The sequence below is a fragment of the Musca autumnalis genome, unplaced genomic scaffold (assembly GCF_047663935.1).
Source record: "Musca autumnalis isolate F117 unplaced genomic scaffold, ASM4766393v1 scaffold_2, whole genome shotgun sequence".
Lineage (NCBI taxonomy): Eukaryota > Metazoa > Arthropoda > Insecta > Diptera > Muscidae > Musca > Musca autumnalis.
The window spans coordinates 4,262,045-4,283,696 of NW_027411755.1; the positions used below are offsets into that span (position 1 = coordinate 4,262,045).

General features: G+C 35.2%; 1 protein-coding gene across 8 annotated transcripts in view; it reads right to left on the reverse strand.

Moving 5' to 3' along the window:
• Positions 1-21,652, reverse strand: part of nolo (ADAMTS-like no long nerve cord) — a 215,693-nt gene that overhangs the window by 45,878 nt on the left and 148,163 nt on the right. For all 8 annotated transcript variants that reach the window (XM_073966680.1, XM_073966677.1, XM_073966675.1 and 5 more), the window contains 5 exons: positions 20,898-21,101; positions 20,472-20,707; positions 5,406-6,574; positions 5,267-5,336; positions 4,329-4,437 (listed from right to left, as the gene is read on the reverse strand). In XM_073966680.1, the coding sequence (XP_073822781.1) occupies positions 4,329-4,437; positions 5,267-5,336; positions 5,406-6,574; positions 20,472-20,707; positions 20,898-21,101 (1,788 nt within the window). The remainder of the gene's footprint in view (positions 1-4,328; positions 4,438-5,266; positions 5,337-5,405; positions 6,575-20,471; positions 20,708-20,897; positions 21,102-21,652) is intronic.

Genomic DNA, 21,652 nt, shown 5'->3' on the forward strand with positions numbered 1-21,652 from the left:
GGTTATTCTAAGTCGATCGATTTTCCAATTGATGAATCTGTTTGTGAAATCTAAAAACCGCCCTCGCCGCTTGGATATCCATAGGTTGGAGACCCAGAATCACCTTCAAAGCAGCCTGAGGCGTGCTTTTGATTATTCCGGTGGGCAGAATTAAAAAGCGTGGCTTACTGAACCTGAAAGCAGGATATCCAAAGCAATCTGATCTTTTTTAGATGGGATTGACAGTGGCGTCGACTAATTTTAATAATTTTAGAATTTAATTATATTTAACTTAATTGAATTTGACAATTAAAATCATAAATACTGACAGTTATGATTTCAATACTAATTCAAGAAAATTATCTTTTTTGAGAGTTCAACGAATGTTGGTTTTAAATTTTTTGTTTAAAACTTTAAACATAACAAAATTACCATCATTTTTTACTCTTTCTCGTTCAAACTCGTTTAATACAATTATATTTAACAAGCCATATTAGGACAGATAGTATGTTTGGTCAAATTCGCTTTGTCAGCAGAAAAAAAAACTAGAAATTTTTGAAACGAAAAATGGGGATGTGACGAAGTTTGTTTTGTGGGAAATATATAATCGAGATAACCATGTTAATTTTGTGGAAAATTCTAATAAAAATGAGTTTTTCATTTATACACATTCGTACGTACGTATGTATGTGTTTAAGCCTTAAAATGGCACAAAGAGAATATTGCAGATTGCAATGTGAATTAACAAACAAAATAAGAAAATCATTTTTTGAGTGGTTCATTGGTCTGGATCCAAAGAAAACGGCATCCCTATTTTAAACATTTATAAGTAAAAAAGCAAAACCTTCAAGCATATCCACATTATATTTATATGGAAGACTAAGAGGATTACTACCACCACCACTATGGTGACTAAAGAGAAACAGGAAAAATATTGTTGTCATATACGACGCTTGCTTGTTGTGTGCGATAAAAGGAACTTTTTACGTGCAACCCAAAAATGGTTACTTTTTGAGGGCATAAAATGCAATTCTAAGAAAATGCCAGAACTTCATGTTGGTGTATGTATGGTGGAGTAATATTGCCTTATTTCATATTTGTTGATAGTTGTTGAAATGAGTGAAAAAAAAACAACACGATATCACATACAATGAAATGGGAGAAGTAAAGAGTGAAACGAAAACAACAGTTGAGAAACAACAACAAGTAATAACATAACATAAGTATAGGAGAAAAATATCTCTGGTCAGTTGCAATGCTAAAAGAGGATTTGATAGTCCATATGTGTTGTTTTTCAATTGCAATAAAACTGGAAACCTAAACAGGACTTGAGGGAATTTCTTTTCACACAAAATTATGCCACTCTAGTACACATAGATAGACAGAATGACATTGGGATATTTTATAAGGGATCACATTCCAATGCTCAATATTTCGTTGACTCATGCCTAAAATGGTATAAAATAAATTGATAGTCTTGTTTTTATTGGTCTATAAAGGAATTGTACCAAAATGTTGTTGTTTTTGTTGCATATATACTTGAAATTACTTTTCTATATCAGAAGGTTATAGCGGAATATGTCATAAAAATTATTATTGGAAAGGATACAAACAAATGACAGAGTAGTGACAACGTTGAAAATTGTGAAAAAGATATCAATGTTGATGGATATCACACGTTGGTGGATAATAATATCCACTTTGGTGGATAATAATATTCACTTTGGTGGAAAATAACATCCACGTTGGTGGATAATATCTACGTTGGTGGATAATAACACTGTGCAACATTTTTATGGTGATCTTGTGCAAACAATTCGAACTGAGGATTTTTTGAAAGTACAGACCCAAACGATAAGAAACCCTAGTTAGGTTTTGTTGTGTCAGATCCAGCTCGGATATTATGGCCCCATCTAAACATGGTTAAATATTGAGTTTTTAAAGAAATTCGGGGCTATATCTCTGAAACCAATGCGAATCTTCTTCCGACCTCTGAAGCAAATTTGTAGATAAGGACAAGAATAAAATATTTGTAGAAATAATGAACTCGAAAAACTACATTTATTGCCTCAAATTTCAAAATATTTGCAAAAATTCCACAATTTTTATACATTTCGCACCGTATCTCCAAAACCGTTAATTTTTTCTGAATATTTTCTTTTGGAAAAATATTCCCTGGAATGTAACACACAACTCTTCAGAACATGTCATTGTTGTAAAATGCCTCTATGCCGTTGTTTTCAGTAAATTTTTCAACGACGATTTAATCAAAATGTCAATAATGTAGTGAAATCCGAAATGTGAGAATAAACTGTTGGTGTGAACTGTGTTTGAAATACGTGTTGTAAAAGATGTGATGCAAAATACCGCTGAAACAACATGAAGTAAGCATTTTAGAGTTTCAGAATGTTCTAAAGAATTGTTGAGAACTTTATTTGGAAGATTTTTGGTAAAGGTTACTTGGTTCAACACCCAATAGTTTAGCCGATACTGACCAGAATTTCAGCAATTATGTAAAATTTGCTATATTTTATATATTTTGATACCCTAGATGGAGGTTTTCTTATATGGTGTGTTCAAAAGATAAATTAAACTAGTTAAGGGTTACAATATTGCCAAAGACAGCAAGGCGAAATTCCTAATCGTTTCTGAGATAAAGGCCCGATAAATGCAAAAATCTGCAGTTTTAGCCCGGTTTAGAGGCCATAAAATCCGAACTGGATCTGACAGGACAAAACCCTACTAGGGTTTTTGTAGTCTAAATATGTACTTTCAAAAAATCCATACTAGAAGTTGTTTGCATTTTCAGTGCTGCATAGTGTAATATCCACGTTGGTGGATTATAATATCCATGTTGGTGGATAATACTATCCACGTTGGTGGTGGATAATATCCACGTTGGTGGATAATAATATCCACGTTGGTGGATAATAATATCCACGTTGGTGGATAATTATATTCACGTTGGTGGATAATAAAATCCACGATTGTGGATAATAATATGCACGTTGGTGGATAATTTTATACACGTTGGTGGATAAAAATATCCACGTTGGTGGATAATAATATCCACGTTGGTGGATAATAATATCAACGTTGGTGGATAATAATATCCACGTTGGTGGATAATAATATCCACGTTGTTGGATAATTTTATACACGTTGGTGGATAAAAATATCCACGTTGGTGGATAATAATATCCACGTTGGTGGATAATAATATCCACGTTGGTGGATAATAATATCCACGCTTGTGGATAATAATATCCACGTTGGTAATAATAATATCCACGCTGGTGGATAATATTATCCACGCTGGTGGATATCCTCGTTGGTGGATAATAATATCCACGTTGGTGGATAATAATGTCCACGTTGGTGGATAATAATATCCACGTTGGTGGGTAATATCCACGTTGGTGGATAATAATATCCACGTTGGTGGATAATTATATTCACGTTGGTGGATAATAAAATCCACGATTGTGGATAATAATATCCACGTTGGTGGATAATTATATTCACGTTGGTGGATAATAAAATCCACGTTGGTGGATAATTATATTCACGTTGGTGGATAATAAAATCCACGATTGTGGATAATAATATCCACGTTGGTGGATAATTTTATACACGTTGGTGGATAAAAATATCCACGTTGTTGGATAATAATATCCACGTTGGTGGATAATAATATCCACGTTGGTGGATAATAATATCCACGCTTGTGGATAATAATATCCACGTTGGTGGATAATAATATCCACGTTGGTGGATAATAATATCCACGTTGGTGGATAATAATATCCACGTTGGTGGATAATAATATCCACGTTGGTGGATAATAATATCTACACTGGTAGATAGTAATATCCACGTTGTTGGATAATTATATTCACGTTGGTGGATAATAATATCCACGTTAGTGGATAATAATATCCTCGTTGGTGGATAATAATATCCACGATTGTGGATAATAATATATATGTTGGTGGATAATAATATTTACGTTGGTGGATAATAATATCCACGCTTGTGGATATTTCTATCTACGCTTGTAGATAATAATATCCACCCATGTGGATAATACTATCCACGCTTGTGGATATTAATATTCACGCTTGTTGATAAAAATATCCACTTTTTCATATAATTTCCACGCTTGTTGTTAAAATAAGTTTGAGAATAAGTCATATGTGTATACCGACACATAATCTTTCACGCTTCTCGTGAAAAATCTTTTTGTTGCTTATCCACGTGGATAATATTTACTCCGGACTTAAGTTTTCTTGCTGAGAACAATAGATTTAAAATAGAAATAAAAAAATTGAAAGAATTAAAGGACTTACCTCATCCCCCATAATACTGCTATCCGCATGCTGTTGTATGCCATCAGACTTTGGACGACGATTACGTTCTCTGGCATTCTGTTGCTGTTTGCGACGTGTTGTTTGTGTGCTGGAAATGGAAAAAATAGAGAAATGCAATGAAAATCACAAACCGTATGAAAATATCAAATCAAATGAAATGTAATGTGAAAAATGTAGTTTACACCAATACAGATGGGAAGTATAAATATAAACTAACATAGATACATGTACACATCTATGTGTGTGTTTGCAATTAAATGAAAAGCTTGAGTAGATCTTCGTCCTCACACACATTGAAAGGACAGAAAACAAGAACTAATAAATGATGTATGATGAAATTTTAGTCTGCTTGTGTTTACCAACAACATCTAGTTCTGCAGGATTTAAATCATGTCTGCAGTGAATGCACACACATCTACAACAACTGACCAACAATGAGGATGAGGTACATATGGTCAAGTGGTTAGCTATTAACTCATTGCTTTATTGGCTTTAAAAAAGTTATTAAAGTTCTTGTTTTATTTTGTATTTAATGTTGGTAAATGGAATGACCTATTTATAAGATTGCCAAGAAGATTAAAATATTAAAAGTACCCAAGAGAAAGGAATAGGAGACACCCATGCTGTCAAGCTAAAGTAAGAATTTTGACAAGTACTCAGTTAACGAAGTATGGGTGGGAAAAGCTACAATGTTCAAGTTAATGTCGGACTTGAGAAATGAAGTTCAAGTCGAAGAGCTCTCTTATCGTTTCAGTTTCCTGGAGTTTTTGCTATTTAAGTTCATTCGCTTGCGTTGCATTAACTTCCTACGTTATCTTCATGATCTAAATGTCTGCTTAAGTCATTCCTTTTAGTGAACTTCGTGACCTACCAACTGAACTTCGTGATCTAAGACTAATACATATATTTATACTTACTTATTTTCCGCTGCTGTCATATCGGCGGCCGTCAAAGGTTCTGTGCCACTCTTCTCGCGTACCAGACGATCTGAAATAAAAGGTAATTAGCTCTATTTGTATCCCAATATGTTAGAGATTGTTTCTTTACAACTCTCACCTAGGTCATGTCTCTCCAAATCCTCTGGCCTTTGACCCGGCTTGGCCTTGACATCAATTGTTATTTCTGCACTACTAAGGCCCGCATGGCAGGAATATACTCCCGCATCACGGAATGTTATATCCAAAATCCGCAGCGCACCCTTTTTCGAAACTTTGAATTTCCTTGACTTTACCAACGGCTTGTGGTCTTTATTCCACTTTATTTTCGTACGATTATATCTCTTGACGGGACACTTAATTTTAACCTGGGTACCAAAGAACACAACACCCGCCCCTCCAACTTTTAGGGTGATTTTTGATTTCTTGGGATCATGTTGTATGTGCGTGGTATTACTTATTTGTATAATCGGTTTGGGGTCTTCCGGTGGGCATGGTTTTATATTACATGGCTTCTTATCTGGTGGCTTGGCACTGGGACACATTGATTCGGGTCTTTCGATTTTATGCTCCTGGGCCATAATCTGCTTGCATTCCACTTTACGTTCCTTATAGCCATAACCGCAGGTATGAGAACATTTTGACCATTCTCCCACCTCCCAACGTACTGGACAGTCGAGGACATTACAATATTGCCGATCGGCGGGTGGTGGTTGGGGACACATACTATTCGGCACCACCATGGTATTTTCACCACCCCTAGTGACTTCGTGGATACACTGTACCTCTCGTGTTTTAATACCAATACCACAGGATTTGGAGCAGGGTGTGTAGTCTGAGTAATTCCATCTGGGCGGACATGGTCTATCATTGCAAGTTCTAACTCGCGCCTCAGGTTTTGTCTCAGGTGCACACAAGAAGGGTGAAACCACTCGACCATTATCTTCTCTTACACAATTGATGATGAGCTCCTCCACACCACCCAAACAACTGGCACTACATGAAGTGTAGCCCTGTTCACGCCACACATATGTTTTGCCTGGTTCAGAGACGCCAACTTTTATTGAATCACGAGGATATTGATCGTCATAGCCATGTGATGGCAACATGCAGGGCTCCTCTACACAACGTTCGACCTCATCGTGTGGTTTGACACCCTCACACATGGTGTCGTTTATGGTTGCCAATGTACGGGAAAATTCCAAGAAAATTTTACATCTATAAGAGCGACGCCTGATGCCCTCACCACATGTGACACTGCATGGCGACCATTCGGTGTCCTTGATGTAACTGTGTATTGGTGAAAAAAGAGGAGAGTTGCAAATAAAATTAATAAAATATTGGAGAAGAAGAAGTAGACAAAGAATTCTGGAAACTATCCATAAAAATCAATATTTGTTTTACAATGTTTGAGCCAATTTGCAAGTTCTTAAATTCTTAGTTTCTTGGTGAGTTGTGGAGGTTATTGTCATTATTTTTCTGCTGTGGACAAACAGCTCGCACACACACTCATTCACACAATTACAATTTATTTGTTTAAATGTCTCGTGTCTTTTTGGCTGCTTACAAACAATGAATGCTGGCATCAAATAAAAGGCCTTATCTTATGGAGACGCCAAGCAGACGCGTCTCCATGGCAGCATTTTATGTCCGCCGCTTGGCACAAGGCTATAAAAAATTTTTGCTAGTCGAAAAAAAGTCGGAAAAACTCCCTCTCAGCCAAAGGGCTTAGGGGCAAACTAGGCAAGAGGGTGGTGTTACAATAGTTGGCATCAGCCTCTACTGAGATGGCTGAGCCATTGGCCTCCACAGCAACGCGTTTCTCTAATAAAATCAAAATAAATCTATTCAAACCATTTCCAATCTTCTTTGCCTGGGTCATAAAAGAAAACACCAAAAGCAGAATAACATAAAGTTATTATGAAAAATGATTTGTACATAAAACTTTGGTTTTATCACCAGAGTTGGGGTGAGAGAGGTGAAGGAAATTCCAAAAATCAAACTAGTGATTTTTGGTCCAAAACAAATTGAGTGGGGCAGCTTAGGGCAGAAAGAATATTATTTTGCCACACTCTCTACGACAATGCCAACTCACTTATCGACAATCAATAAACAGAAAAGAAAAAATGAAATAAAAAACAAGACAATACAAGGATACCCACTCGAACGGAGAAAGGACAATTTGTAAATCCTACAAAAATCTAGAACAAACCAAAAGAATTGCTTCAAGGCAAAGCAAAAATTGTCAGAACAATAAAGAAAAGTGGATTGGTAATTTTGAGAGGGGGTATGAGCCTTAAATAGCTTGTGATGGACATTTTGGGTCAGTTATTGTCAAGGACATTGTACTTAGTTTGTGTGTGTGAGGGAGAATGAAAACAATAAACTATTATTGCCTGCAATAGTTGTTGATGTGCAATTTCATGTTCTTTTAAATACAATTTTCTTGGTGCATTTGCACATGTAAAAAAGTCACAAGGACACGAAAGACTTTTATGAAACGGATAGGGTTTAATAACATTTTCCGTTTTTAGGGTAATTTTCTATTTTCTCAATTAAAAAAAGATTGAAATGGAAAATGTAAATGTGTCTCTTCGATTTTACATGTTCTTTCCTTAAAGCTGTTTTATATTAGAAATTGTCGATGAAAATTAAAAAACAATAGAAAACTAAAATTGAGGATAGAGACAATTGAAACCGAAGGAAAAATTAAAATATCTTTGAATAAAATATTGTACCAACCCAAATATCTTTGAAAATAATGGAAATCGTTGCACGAAGTTTGAATGGACACAATAAACACTAAATTGCAGCCAATTATACATAAACAAGTAAAAAACTATCGAACAGAAATATATATACCCTCAGTCGGTGTGAATTGAACTCTTTTTTTCCTAAAAATTATGTAAACTTTTGAGAATTGTGGACATAGATTCTGGGCGAAAAGATGGATTATGAACGTGGATTAAAGCTCAAAAAGGTTGCGGAGGAGGTACCTGAAGGAATGAACAGAAATAGTCAATTTTGGAAGTGAGACTCATTTTAGGAGTCATTCTTTTGGATTTTAGGAGTCATTGTCACCGTGTAATTTACGGCGTTTGGACCATTATATCAGGAAACATGTACTTGTCCACGAAAAATATAATATCACTTAACATTTCCAAAGGATCTTCGAAAGGACCTTAAACTGCACTTAAACAAACATTTTGAACTTTTTTTTAGGGAGGTATCCTAAAGAGTGGCCAGATATGGCCCATTTTGGACAAAATGTTACGAGATCCAAAGTTTGGACCAAATTGTTTATGAGACATGGCGCGTACCATGTTTGCGAATGTTGTCGTGTGCACCAGTCACTACATATGGTGGCCGTATGGGCCTTTTAAAGCTTTTCATCATTTTATTATAAAGTATGGACTTACCACATAAACTTACACCGTCATAATAGGGGGAGCGAATACAAGTTTTTTGCAAAAAAAAAAAACTACGCAAGTCATAAGCTGTACTTTTCGGAAATTTTGTGTGGGAGGTACCGAAGTAGTGGACTGATATAGTCAACATAGATTTCGTCCAAACATACTTTAGTCTAAAATTATTATTCCAATGAGACACATTTTGCTCGTATGAAAATATATATATGTACTCTCTTTAGCCTAAAGGGTGAGGGTATAAAAATTGGGAAATCTACTATTGGAGCTATGCAAACATGTCTAAAATTCGATTTTCACCGTAGACATATGATATAGAAGACTTTTTGGCTCAGTAAAATCCCAGGAATCAGAAACGCGACACGCCCATTAAGGTTGTCAAATCTCCTCGGCCTAATATAGTATTTTTGGCAACTTTACTGAGAAGAATGTGGGCGAATATTATTGTTAAAACAATTAACCCACCCATATCTGGGGTCTCTTTGGTTCTTTTTTCAAAACTCGTTAAAATTCAAAATTGTTCGTCATAAAATATTGCTATAATATGAGTATCAATTTTACCGAGTAATAAAATCGACATATCAAAATACACATTTATTTAATTTTTCAATTTTTCAATACAGTTTAATATGGTCTCATTTGTAATTCGAAAGATTTCATTTGTAATTTCAAATAAAATAATTCGAATTACAAATTGAATCATTCGAATGTCGAATGGAATAATTCGAATTACAAATGGAATAATTCGAATTACAAATAAAACAATTCGAATTACAAATAAAATAATTCGAATTACAAATGGAATAATTCGATTTATAAATGGAATAATTCGAATTACAATTGGAATTCTGGCATTACAAATAAAATGTTATGAATTACAAATAGAAGAATCGAATTACAAATGAAATGTTACGAATTACAACTGGAATATTTCGAATTACATGTGAAAAAGGTGTAGTAAATATATTTTACTATTCCTTTCTCTTTCTTTCTCTGAACCTCCCTTTCAACTTGCCATTTCCACCTTCAACAGAATCCCATAACCAAATTACAGCCAATCTAGGCCGAAAAGGTTGATAAAAACCTCAAAATACTCGAAATCGGGTTATACCGCTATGTGAAGGCTATACCAAAACCTTGACCCATGTCCAAAATTTTTGGTGGGCATGTTCCTGTACCATTAGGAACTTCATATGCCAAGTTACAACCAATTCGGTGTAAAAATTAAGATAAAATCCTCAAGATACTTCAAATCGAATGTTTACCTAAGGTCACAATTTTTGGTGGGGAAGTTTCTGTACCATTGAGAACTCCAAATGGCAAGTTATGCCAATTCAGGCTAAAAATGAAGACAAAATCCTTAAAATACCTGAAATCGGGTGGTACCGCTATATGGGGTAGGCCGGGGCGATTTGAAAACCTTAATGGGCCCTTCGCGTTTCTGATTCCTGGGGTTGAACTGAGCAAAAAAGTCTACTGGACCATATATCTACCGTGAAAATCGAGCCTCCCGATTTTGACTTTAAGTTTTTTATTGACGTTTTTTGGATATTTTGGCATATAACAACCAAACCATTGAGATTTTCGATCCAACACAAAGACAAACATTGTAGCCAAGACAGTAATTGAAAACTCTCTAATACATCGCAAAAGCATTGGAACGCTCCTTCAGGCAGTTTTGGCCTTAAGAATGTGCAAACTTTTCGGAAAATGTCGATAAATGACATTGTGCTACAAAATTTGACCCGAAAAATATTCAAGTGTTCTGATGCAAAATTATATCGTGTTGGGATCCATGGACAACGACAATGCCTTTATTTCGGTTGGGTCACTTCGTTTTATTTTTTTATAACGGTAAAAGTAGTGAAAATCTGGATTTCTTACATTTTCAAATTTAAACGGGCATATCTTATTTTTTCCACAACGGATTTCTTTTGATCCTTCTTCCTTTTAAAGGGGTGAATAATGTCTTTTGAATAAGCTATTATTGTTTTAAATCGGTTAACAAATGGCTAAGTTATAGTGGTTTATGTCTGAAAAACCCCACAAAAAACCTATAAAGGAATTTCTCATAATTTTCAAAAATATAATGTTTTTTTGTTTTGCTCAATATTTCAAAGAAGTACTAAATAAGGTTAAAGAAGGAGTGCTCATAAATAATGCTTATATAAACAATATCAGATACGCTGACGATACTACACTAATAGCAGACAGCCTATCAGTTCTACAAAATCTAAGGATTAAGATTATCTATGGATTAAGATTAAACATAAAGAAAACTAAAAATATGATAATAAGCAGAAAAAACAATTATTAAAACATGAATATAATAATTCACAACACTTCACTCTAGAGAGTGTCGAGCTTCAAATATCTCGGGTTCTCAATAAATTATCAGTGGGATAATTCCAACGAAATTAAATGCCGGATAGAAATGGCAAGAGACTCCTTTCACAAATATAGAAAAATTTTGACAAGTCATGATATTAACATCACAACAAAGACAAGGTTCATAAAAGCCTACATATGGCCAGTACTGTTATACGCAACGGAAGTATGGACTCTAAAAGCATTAGATGTCAAGCGATTAGAAGCATTCGAAAAGTGGATATATCGGAGAATTCTTAAAATCCCATGGATAGCTCACGTGTCAATTGACGAGGTTCTACGAAGATTAAACAGAACAAGAGAACTCTTTATTCATATAAAATGGATTGCATATCTTTGGCATATAATGCGAAACTCAAAATACCGCATTCTACAATCAATTCTACAAGCCAGTATAGAAGGAAAACGTACCAGAGGAAGACAAAAGATGTCCTGGCTCCAAAATATTCAACAATGGACAGAATTCCGAAAAGCAGAAAATTTAATAAGTGTCGCAAGAAATAGAGAATTATTTTCTTATTTTGTCAATGATATATAAAATATTATACATGAAATGTAATATGGTCGCTAACATTCGAATATCGAATATGCAATAAAGAAGAAGAAGAAGATGTAAGAATAAGTCCAAGACCATTATTTCGATGCGTTATCAACCTTTTGGCCAAAAGCAACATATAATAATCTCCCCACATAGTGGTGTAGGCTATAAAAATCCATCAATGAATGACTAGATTTTTATCCAAATAATCCCACAAAAGTATAGAAGGATGCGTTTATTCGGTTTTTAGACGGAATGGTCACCGAAACCCGCTTTAATAAAATGTTTTGTAGACGGTCATTTGGCACAAAACTACGTAATATTAATACTGTGCTCTTTCAGAGGAATACAAATTACAAAAAAAGTTTGGTATTTTTTTTAAGAAAAATCATGAAAATGGTTTTTATTGGACTCTGCAACTATGGATAACCGCTTAAAGTTTGATCTGTCGAACAAATCAAATTAAATTTCTATCAGTTCAAGAATTACAGACTACTGGCACTTTTAGAGACGTTTTTTTGGGCTCAAAAATACTCAGCAAATATAAGCCAATACTACGATGAGTGGGATTAATTATCGTTGTGGTGCTGAATACTCGAGTTCAGGAGCTACTTTATACATATCGCACTTTCAAACCACAGCATTGAGGCACCTTTAAACTTATAAATGTGTTTTTGTTTTGTCTTTTGGAAGTAAAACTTGTTTTGCAATATTTTTATAAATCACATATACTCTATATAAAGCTGTAATATTAACTACTGCGTTAAGTTCGAAGAAGGAAGTTCGTCTGGTAATATTTGCAATGAATTGATCCCCATGCCAAATAAAGCTTCAGTTTTGTGGTAATTTATGCGTATACGTATTTTGGTTTTGTATAACAATCATACGCACACCCTGAATATTGTAATTAAGTTCCCAATGTCCAGGATAGTTAAGTTATAGTAATTAGCCATCTATCTCATTCTCTTCGAAATCTATACATTTATATTATTCAAAGCAACTCCATAGAAATGGTGTGTGTGTGTATGTGGTCGGTAGGTTTTATGATTATTTCTGTCACCAATAAAAAAGGAAACATTTGACAAACAAATTGATATCATTAATATCAAACAGAGCAACAACAACAAAAACCACATGAAAATAAAATGAAATGTTTTTTGGTATTTATCAAAAAAAAAAGAGACTACGACAAATTAAATGTCACCTTGTTCAAGGCAAATGACAGTCTTAATGACTCAACTTTAGTATGATTTCAATTTCCTTCCAAACCGCTCACTTTACTTCACTCCGCTGTTGTTGCTGCTGTTAATGACCACTTGAGGTTTGCCTAATGTTTGATGTTGTTGCTGTAGTTGGCTGACTACAAATTATTCCTTACAGGAGTCCAAATGACAGCAGTCCTTGATGACTTCATAAGGCTTTAATGAGTATCAGAAGTAGCTGTAGTAGCAACACCAAAACAACAAATCATTGAAAGTCTTTCAAAAAAAAAAAAAAAAAAAAAACACCCGAACCAAGTACTTTTAATGGATTTAAGCAGTAGTCGTAAGTTAAGTGGCAAATGTTTATAACTTTCCATGAATTTGTTTCATGTTGTGTTTTTTCTTCTTCTTTTTACTTATTTTATGTTTACCCCTGTGGTTTTGCTCCCAATAAGCCTAATTTTGGTTGTTTGTAATGTATTTTTATTTGGATCTTTTAATTAGTTTAGCATACAGTCTGGAAATTAATTTTTGTTTTTTGGAGTTTTTTCTCTCTTTTACATATATTACATGTATACTAGGATTATGTTCTTAAGGAATATATGGAAAGTAAGGAGTATAAAAAATGGATGGCATTGGTTTTGCCTTTCATTGTGTTCGTAGATATTTACATATTAATATGTTTTTTTAGGGGGTGATAGAGGAGACGCTTTTAATAAGATAGAAGAAATATATTCAATTGAAAGAACAGCCATTGTTAAGGCTATAAACATTTAGTTTTTGTAGGCTAATCTAGGCAATGCCTTTCCTACTAGATCTGACATCCGGACTTTGACTGATGTCTTCCAAACATTCTCATATGCTGATTTTACTCCCTATGGGTGAAGTCGCGCACACCATGAACATTTTATTTTATCCTGCAAGATGTGTTGAGTTGTATGTGTGGGTTTGAGTTGTAAATTTATATTTTACTTTACAATTTATCAACTTTTTTCCCAACTCATTATTTTAAATAAATTTGTTTAATTTTTATTAACTATCATTTCATATTTGTCTTTGTCACTATACTCTCTCTTTCATTTGTTGGAAACCACAAAAGCAGTTTTGTGGTTTTTTTAATTATAACACCGACATTATCAATCAACAGCTGGGAATTTATGGACAATGTAAATAAACCTCAAAAAATTAATTTCTCATTTAATTACTCGGCTTTAATAACTTTATTGGGAAGGCATATTTAAGAATTTAAAGCATTTTTGAAATTGAATTGAGACAATTAAAAAAGTGTCAGTCAGCGTTGCCGACAAATATATGTATACCCTCAGCCAATGTGAAATGAAAATTTCACCTACGGACAGATCGAATGTATTTAAGGTCTCTTCAGAATTTTGTGACCCTTTTTGGACATTTAAACTTGCCGACAAAAATGTGGATTAGGAATTACTGCACTAAGACACAAGTGTTGAACTATTGTGGGGGAGGTAACCCTAGGGAGGACCGATATGGGCCATTTTAGAAGTTAAACTAAATTTTGACAAAATATTAGGAGATCCAAAGTTTGGACCAAATTGGTTGCCCCATTCAAGTGATATCGTTCTAACATTTTAGTGACATTTTGGAAAAATGTTTATATTTAAAAATAACTTGCGCTGTGATATTTTTATATATTTGTAGATACCCCTGAAGATGCAATTTTAACAATTGCGAAATATTGGGAAAAAATAAAATAAAAACAACAATACAGACCTCAAGCTCAAAAAATCTTATCATTTTAAAATCTTATCATTTTAAGACATTTTTTAAATATTGGGGAGAAGTACCGGAAGTTTTGTACCGGTATTGTCCCATGAAACTAAGTTTGGATATAATATGAAGAAGACCAAATGTTGGACAGAATCGGTTGAACAGTTCGAGAGTTATCGTTTTCTCCGACCGCCATATATGGTATAATAGGGGTTTTTTCACCTTTCGGGCTATTTTCCCAAGAAATATGCACTTGCCCCTGAAAAAACGTTTACCGTCGTAATGGAGGTAGCTTCAACAAAATTCAAATTGAGTCGAGAGCAGGCCTTAAAGTGAACTTATCCGAAATGTTGTGTGAGAGGTACCAGAAGGAGTAGACAAATATAGTGCATATTCGAACCTGATCTATATCTGGTAGATAGATTAGGGAGTGCAAAGTATGGATTACATCGGTCACTCCCTTCAAGAGTTATCGTGCGCACAATGTTTCAGAACATTTTTGAACTTTTGTGGGGGAAGTAGTTGAAGGAGTGGATCGATAAGACATACCTTCGAATTTAAACTATGTTTGGACAAAATATTACGAATGCCAAATGTTGGACTGAATCGGCAGATACGTCCAAGAGTTATCTTGCGCTCCAACCACTACACATGGTGTCATAGGGGCTTTTTGCATCTTTCAGGCTATTTTCTCAGGAAGTATGGACATGCCCCTGATGAAACTTGTACCGACGTATGGGGGCAGTGAATGCAAGTCTGGTAGAAAATCTCCTTCAAGAGTTATCGTGCGCACATATTTTCCGAACATTTTCAAACTTTTGTGGGGGAGGTACCGGAAAGAGTGGACCGATATGGCCCATCTTAGAACTTAAACGATGTTTGGACAAAATATTACGAAAGCCGGATTTGGACCGAATCAGTTGATCCATTCGAGAGTTATTGTGCGCTCCAGCCAGCCAGACAGACAGACGGACATTGCTAAATCGACTCCAAATTGTCCGAAAGGGATTTCGTCCAAACATACTTGGGGTCTAAAACCATTATTTCGATGAGGCACATTTTGCCCGTATGAAAGTGTATATACTCTCGTTAGCATAAATGCTGAGGGTATAAATATTAAGAGTATGGTTCGGGGAGGGTATTACTTATAAAATATTATCCCGTCAGGAAGGTTTTTTCTTTGTGAAACGTTTGCACTTTTACAAGGCCAAAAATGCCTGAAGAAGCGTTCCCAGCTAAAAATCCTCATTACAAACCTTCTTTCCCACCCATTATTTTAACAAGGGCATGTCGCGCGAAATATCTGGTTATTTTGTAACCACTGAAATAAGTAGTCAGATGCTACTCAGTACCTACTTATTTCAGTGGTTGCAATCTACCTATTTCAGTGGTTACAAAATAGCCAGATATTTCGCGCGACATGCCCTTGTTAAAATAATGGGTGGGAAAGGAGGTTTGTAATGAGGATTTTTGCTTTTGCGATGTACAAGAGAGATCTTAACTACCAAGCTAACAATTTTTTCCGAGGGCTCTGGTTTCCGATTTTTTTCCGAGATTTTCTGAATATTCTTTAGAAATTTGCCGATTTTTCTAATATTTTCCTAGAAATTGTGCCGATTTTCTAAAAGTTTTTTTAGGAATCTCTGCACATTTTCGGAAGATTTTTTTGTTTTGTTGTTCTCGAAAAACAAAGTTACTGGTTATAAAATTCGCATATACAATTTTTAAATGTTTTTAATAAAAACGCAACATATAAAAATTCAAGCTAGTGTTGATAGCTTCAACATACTTGTGCTTATTGTTCTACTATTAATCACAAATGATAATAACAAGGAAAATCATTAGAAAGTTTGAAATTAGAATCATCCATAAATAGCGCATTGAAAGAAATTTGTCTATGAGTGGGGTGTGTTCTGTGTTGTGTCAATATCAAAGTTATCAGCTCCAAAGATTTTTTCCGATTTTTTTCGGAAAATCTAAACTTTTCTTCGATTTTTTCCAGAATTTCTTTCCGAATTCGAACCGAATTTCTTCACAAAATCAAAATTTTCTACCCAATTTTCCAGGAAATCTAAATTTTTATCCGAATTTTCCAAGAATTTATTTCGAATTCGTCGCGAAACTCTAATATTTTTTTAGAATTTTTTAGAAAATTCTTTACGAACTCGGTGACCACGTTCATACAACTTTCATACAACTTTCATACCGAATCAGAATCGGTATTTTTTTTAGAAATTCTGTCCGTATTCAAAAATAATTCGGGAAAAAATGGGTATTGGCTATAACTTTTGTTCTTATATTCGATCGAAAATCTCAATGGTTTGGCTGATATAGGCCGAAATACCAAAAATTTTTGTGAATTTTCTACATTTTCGACATTCTGACCATAAAACGAAGTTTTTCTTAGAAAAATGTTTACAGAAATTGTAGCCCGAGGCAACAGCTACCACTTTACTTTGGTGCCAAAATTTTAAAAATGTACGGAATATGAGCCCAAGAAAATTTGCAAATTTTCCAAAAAAGAAACAAACTGCAAGTCAAAATGTGGAAGCTCGATTTTCACCATAGTCGTATTGTCTAGTGGACGTTTTTATACCCTCAGCATTTATGCTAACGAGGGTATATACACTTTCATACGGGTAAAATGTGTGTCATCGAAATAATGGTTTTATACCCCAAGTATCTTTAGACGAAATACGTAGACGAAATACGTTGATTTAATATTTTGTCCAAACTTAGTTTAAGTTCGAAGATGGACCATATCGGTCCACTCAATCGGGTACCTCCCCCACAAAAGTTCAAATTGTATCGCAAAGATTATGCGCATGATAACTTTCGAAGGGCCTTACCCAATTGGTCCATACTTTGCACATCGTTATATTTCTACCAAACATACATAAAATTCGAATATGGACTATATCGGTCCATTCCTTTGGGTATCCCCCCACACAAAATTTCGGAAAAGTGCAGTTAAAGACCTCCTCTCGAATCGTTTTGATTTTTGTTGTAGCAAATTGTATTCGCCGCCCCATTACGGCGGTAAAGTTTTTTTTTTCAGCGGCAAGTCCATGCTTCCTGAGAAAATGGCCTGAAAGCTGTAAAAGCCCGCTATGGTACCATGTGTAGTAGATGGAGCGCACGATATCTCTCGAACGAACAAACCGCTTCGGTACAAAATTTGGCAGTCGTAATATTTTGGGTAACCTCAATTGAGTTCTAAGATGGGCCATATCGTTCAACTTCTTTGGATACCTCCTCAACATAAGTTCAAAACTTTTCGCTAAAATGGTGCGAACGATAACTCTCGAAGGCAGTAACCGATTTGGTTCATACTTCGCACATCGTAATATTTTTACGAGACATAGATCAAGTTCGAATATGGACAATATATGTCAACTCCTTCCGGTACCTTCAACACAAAATTTCGGAAAAATGCAGTTTAGGACGTCCTCTCGCAGCGTTTTGATTTTTCTTGCAACAGGTTGCACTCAAGACGCCTATTACGATGGCACAAGTTTTTTGAGTGGCAAGTCTATCGGGTATGTTCTGAGACACACTTCTCCTCTCACTTCACGCCTCAAACATTTTGCTCACACCATTTGCACTTATTTTTCGTGTATTTTATGAACGGACTTCTTCTTCTTTTTAAATACACTAATGAATCTTAGCCCCAAATGGGATGAACAAAATGCTTTAGGTGAGAGGTGAAGTGTGTCTCAGAACATACCCGTATAATTCTTGAGAAAATTACCCGAAAGCTGTATAAAACCCCAGCATATGTAGTGGCTGGTGCGCACCATAACATTTGAACCGAAGGCTGCGTTCCCAGCCGCCATCATAAGAAGGATGAAGAACTCCTTAGTACATCTGGGTAAATACTTCGAGAAATGGAAAATAAAAATAAATGAAGGCAAAACGCAAGCCATTATTTTCCCATTTAACAAATCCCCAAAAAGAATTCCCAGTGTTAATTTAATAGTGTCGGGATGTAATATCCCTATACAAACTTCCATAAAATATCTTGGAATTACACTCGACAAGTCTCTGAACTTTAAAGAACACGTACTAAATACAGCTGACAAAGCAGCAAAATGTGGCCGAGCTCTATTTCCTTTATTGAACAGGAAATCAATGTTAAACATTAAAAATAAGCTGCTCATATACAAAATGTGTTTAAGGCCAATAATGACATATGGCTGTCAAATTTGGTCGAATATTTGTGCTAAAACACATCTGAAAAAACTTCAAGTTATTCAAAATAAAAATCTTAAAAATATATTTGGTCTAAACATGCGGTATCCGACATCTCAACTCCCAACGGTTCAATGAGAAAATGATTTCGACATTCATGGAAAACATAAATGAAAGATTTGAGTCACGAAATAGAACTTCTACGTTCAGATTGCTTCGAACTCTTCAGTAATATTATCATAATATTAAACTGTTGTCTATCAGTATAAAAAAATATACTAAATTTTTGTTTTGTTTTTCAAAATGGCTTTTCTCCTATCTTTTACCTTAAATTGTTGAAAATCATTATTTGAAATAGTTTGTAAATTGAAACATAAAATACTTTTATTTGCTGCAATATTTATAATTAAAATCTCAAAAAAATTGATATATTTATAAAAATTTTTAAATGTAAGATTGATAGAGGTACTCAATAAAAAACCAATCGTACCGACATCGTAACGAAATCCGAACAAAATTCGGACGATACGTCCGATATCTGATCCGAAATCGTAACGATATCTTAACGAAAGTTGTATGAAGAGGTTGACATAATTTCGGAACGAAATGTCGGAGCGACATCGGATCGATTTCGATCCGATTTCGTAACGAAATCTGAAGAAAATCCTTGGGAAATTCGAAAAGGAAATTTCTTTCCGAAATCGGAACGAAATCGGTACAAAATCTGAACTATTTCCTCACCGAAAAATTGTTTAGAAATCGGAACGAAATCTGAACGACTTTGCTTTCGAAATTGTTCAGACGTGTCGGACATCAGACATTTGGTTTGCTGGGTTGGTCCACACTTTGCATGTCGTAATATTTCTTTGAATATTAGATAAAATTCGAAGGTGGTGCTCATTTCTGTACCTCCCCCACAAAAGTTCTAAAACATTCGCTAAAATTGGGCGCGTGATATCTCATAAACAGAGCAGTCGATTTGGTCCAAACTTTGGATTTCGAAATATTTTGTTTAAACTTAGTTAATGTTTAAAAGTGGGTCCTGTCGGTCCACTCCTTAGGGTACCACCCACACAAATGTTACACATTTTTGTTTAAGGGCGGTTAAGGGTCTGTTCGGGGATCCTTTAGAAATTTGTACCGAAGTGGCCCTGTTTACACCGATATTATGTTTTTCGTGGGCAGGTTCATGTTTCCTGATATGATAGTCCAAATTTTCTAAATTATATGGTGACCAATTGAAATGACTGGTGGGGGCGATAGAAATGACTCTTAAAATAAGACCCACTTCCAAAATGGACTATGCCGGTCCATTCCTTTAGGTACCTGCCCCGCAAAACTTTTTAGCTTTAATCTAAATATATAGTTCTACGCCCGTAATTCTGAAAACCCCCTAAATACATAAAAAAGTGTTTCAGTTCACACAGGATGAGGGTATATGTATGTTGACAAAGTCGAATGATATTTTTTACATAAAAAGCGCTTCAATTCACACAGGATGAAGGTATATGTATGTCGACAAAGTAGACTGATATTTGTTTACTTGTTGCTCAGTACAATCCCAAAAATCAGAAACGCGAAGTGTCTTTTAAGGTTTTTTCTTCCATACTACTCGCCCCACCCTAATGTGCATATTTATATAGGTTTCTGTCAATATTTTTATAAAAATTATATAATCTCATAAAGTATCTAGTACTTACGTTGGCTCCGATGGTCTCGCCTCAGCTGAGCGATAACGTGATGAAGACTGCAAACGCATCATGCGCGGTCCATCTGGCTCTTCCTGATGCAAACGACTCATGGTGTGATGAGAATAGACAGGTTGATCATTGTACGAGGCATCATCTGTGTCATCTTCCATTTCTGAGGTATCATCGTCATCATCCTCATCTTCATCGACCAAGTCTTCATCTTCTTCATCCACGTTTAATGGATCCTAAATGAAAGTGATAGAGAAGACATACAGATAAGCCACATTGAAATTCTTGTACAAATGTATTTATATGTCCACTTTAATATTTTCATCTGAAATATTTTCATTTTCAATCAGTTTCTTGTTTTTTGAGGGAGTGTTGTTGTTTTTGTTATTTATGTATGTGCAAGTCTCTTAGGATTTTAATACTCACCCGAGGACCACTGCTACCCACAATAATTGTGCCGCCGCCACCGCCACCCACATTCACTGAGGAGGTTTCACATGGTATACCCGTGGTACACTGCTGCACGCTGGAGGGTTTTGTCAGAGGATCACATTTGGCGCTTAAACCGCCATCGGCTGATTTACATTCGACATTACGCATCTGTATTCCTTGGCCGCAGGACTCTGAACACTTTTGTTACAATTCGTATGGTGTTTGCATGAAATATGAAAAGAGGGAGAGAACGAAATGTAAAAAAGAAAAGAAAAGAAAAACGAGATATCAAGTAAACACCCAAACATATTTTACGTGAGGAGCACTTTGTCTGCGATATAGAGTGGGAGGGAGGTACATGTTAGCAATATTAACTAAAAACCACGAGTAAGTGACTTAGTTTATGGCGCTGACGTTTACACCATAAATGTGTGTAAGGCTGACTGACATACACACAGACAAGAGACCCACCGCCAGTCAGATAACCAACAATCTTCATTTGCTTTTATTCATTGTCGGCATCAATTTTGATATTTCGTTTTTTCTTTTCATTGCAGCCACATTTAGTTGTGTGGTTATGCCTGAAGGGTGCCAGTCATCAAGTTAGGCATTTAACTGTGAGGTTGTTGTTGTTTTTTCCCGTGGTTTCCTGCTTTAGATGGCTTGTAATACTTGTGGCAAATTTACATTGTACGACTTCATAGTTGTTCACGTACACGGAATTGCTATGCGCGCCCAGTCTTGTGAGA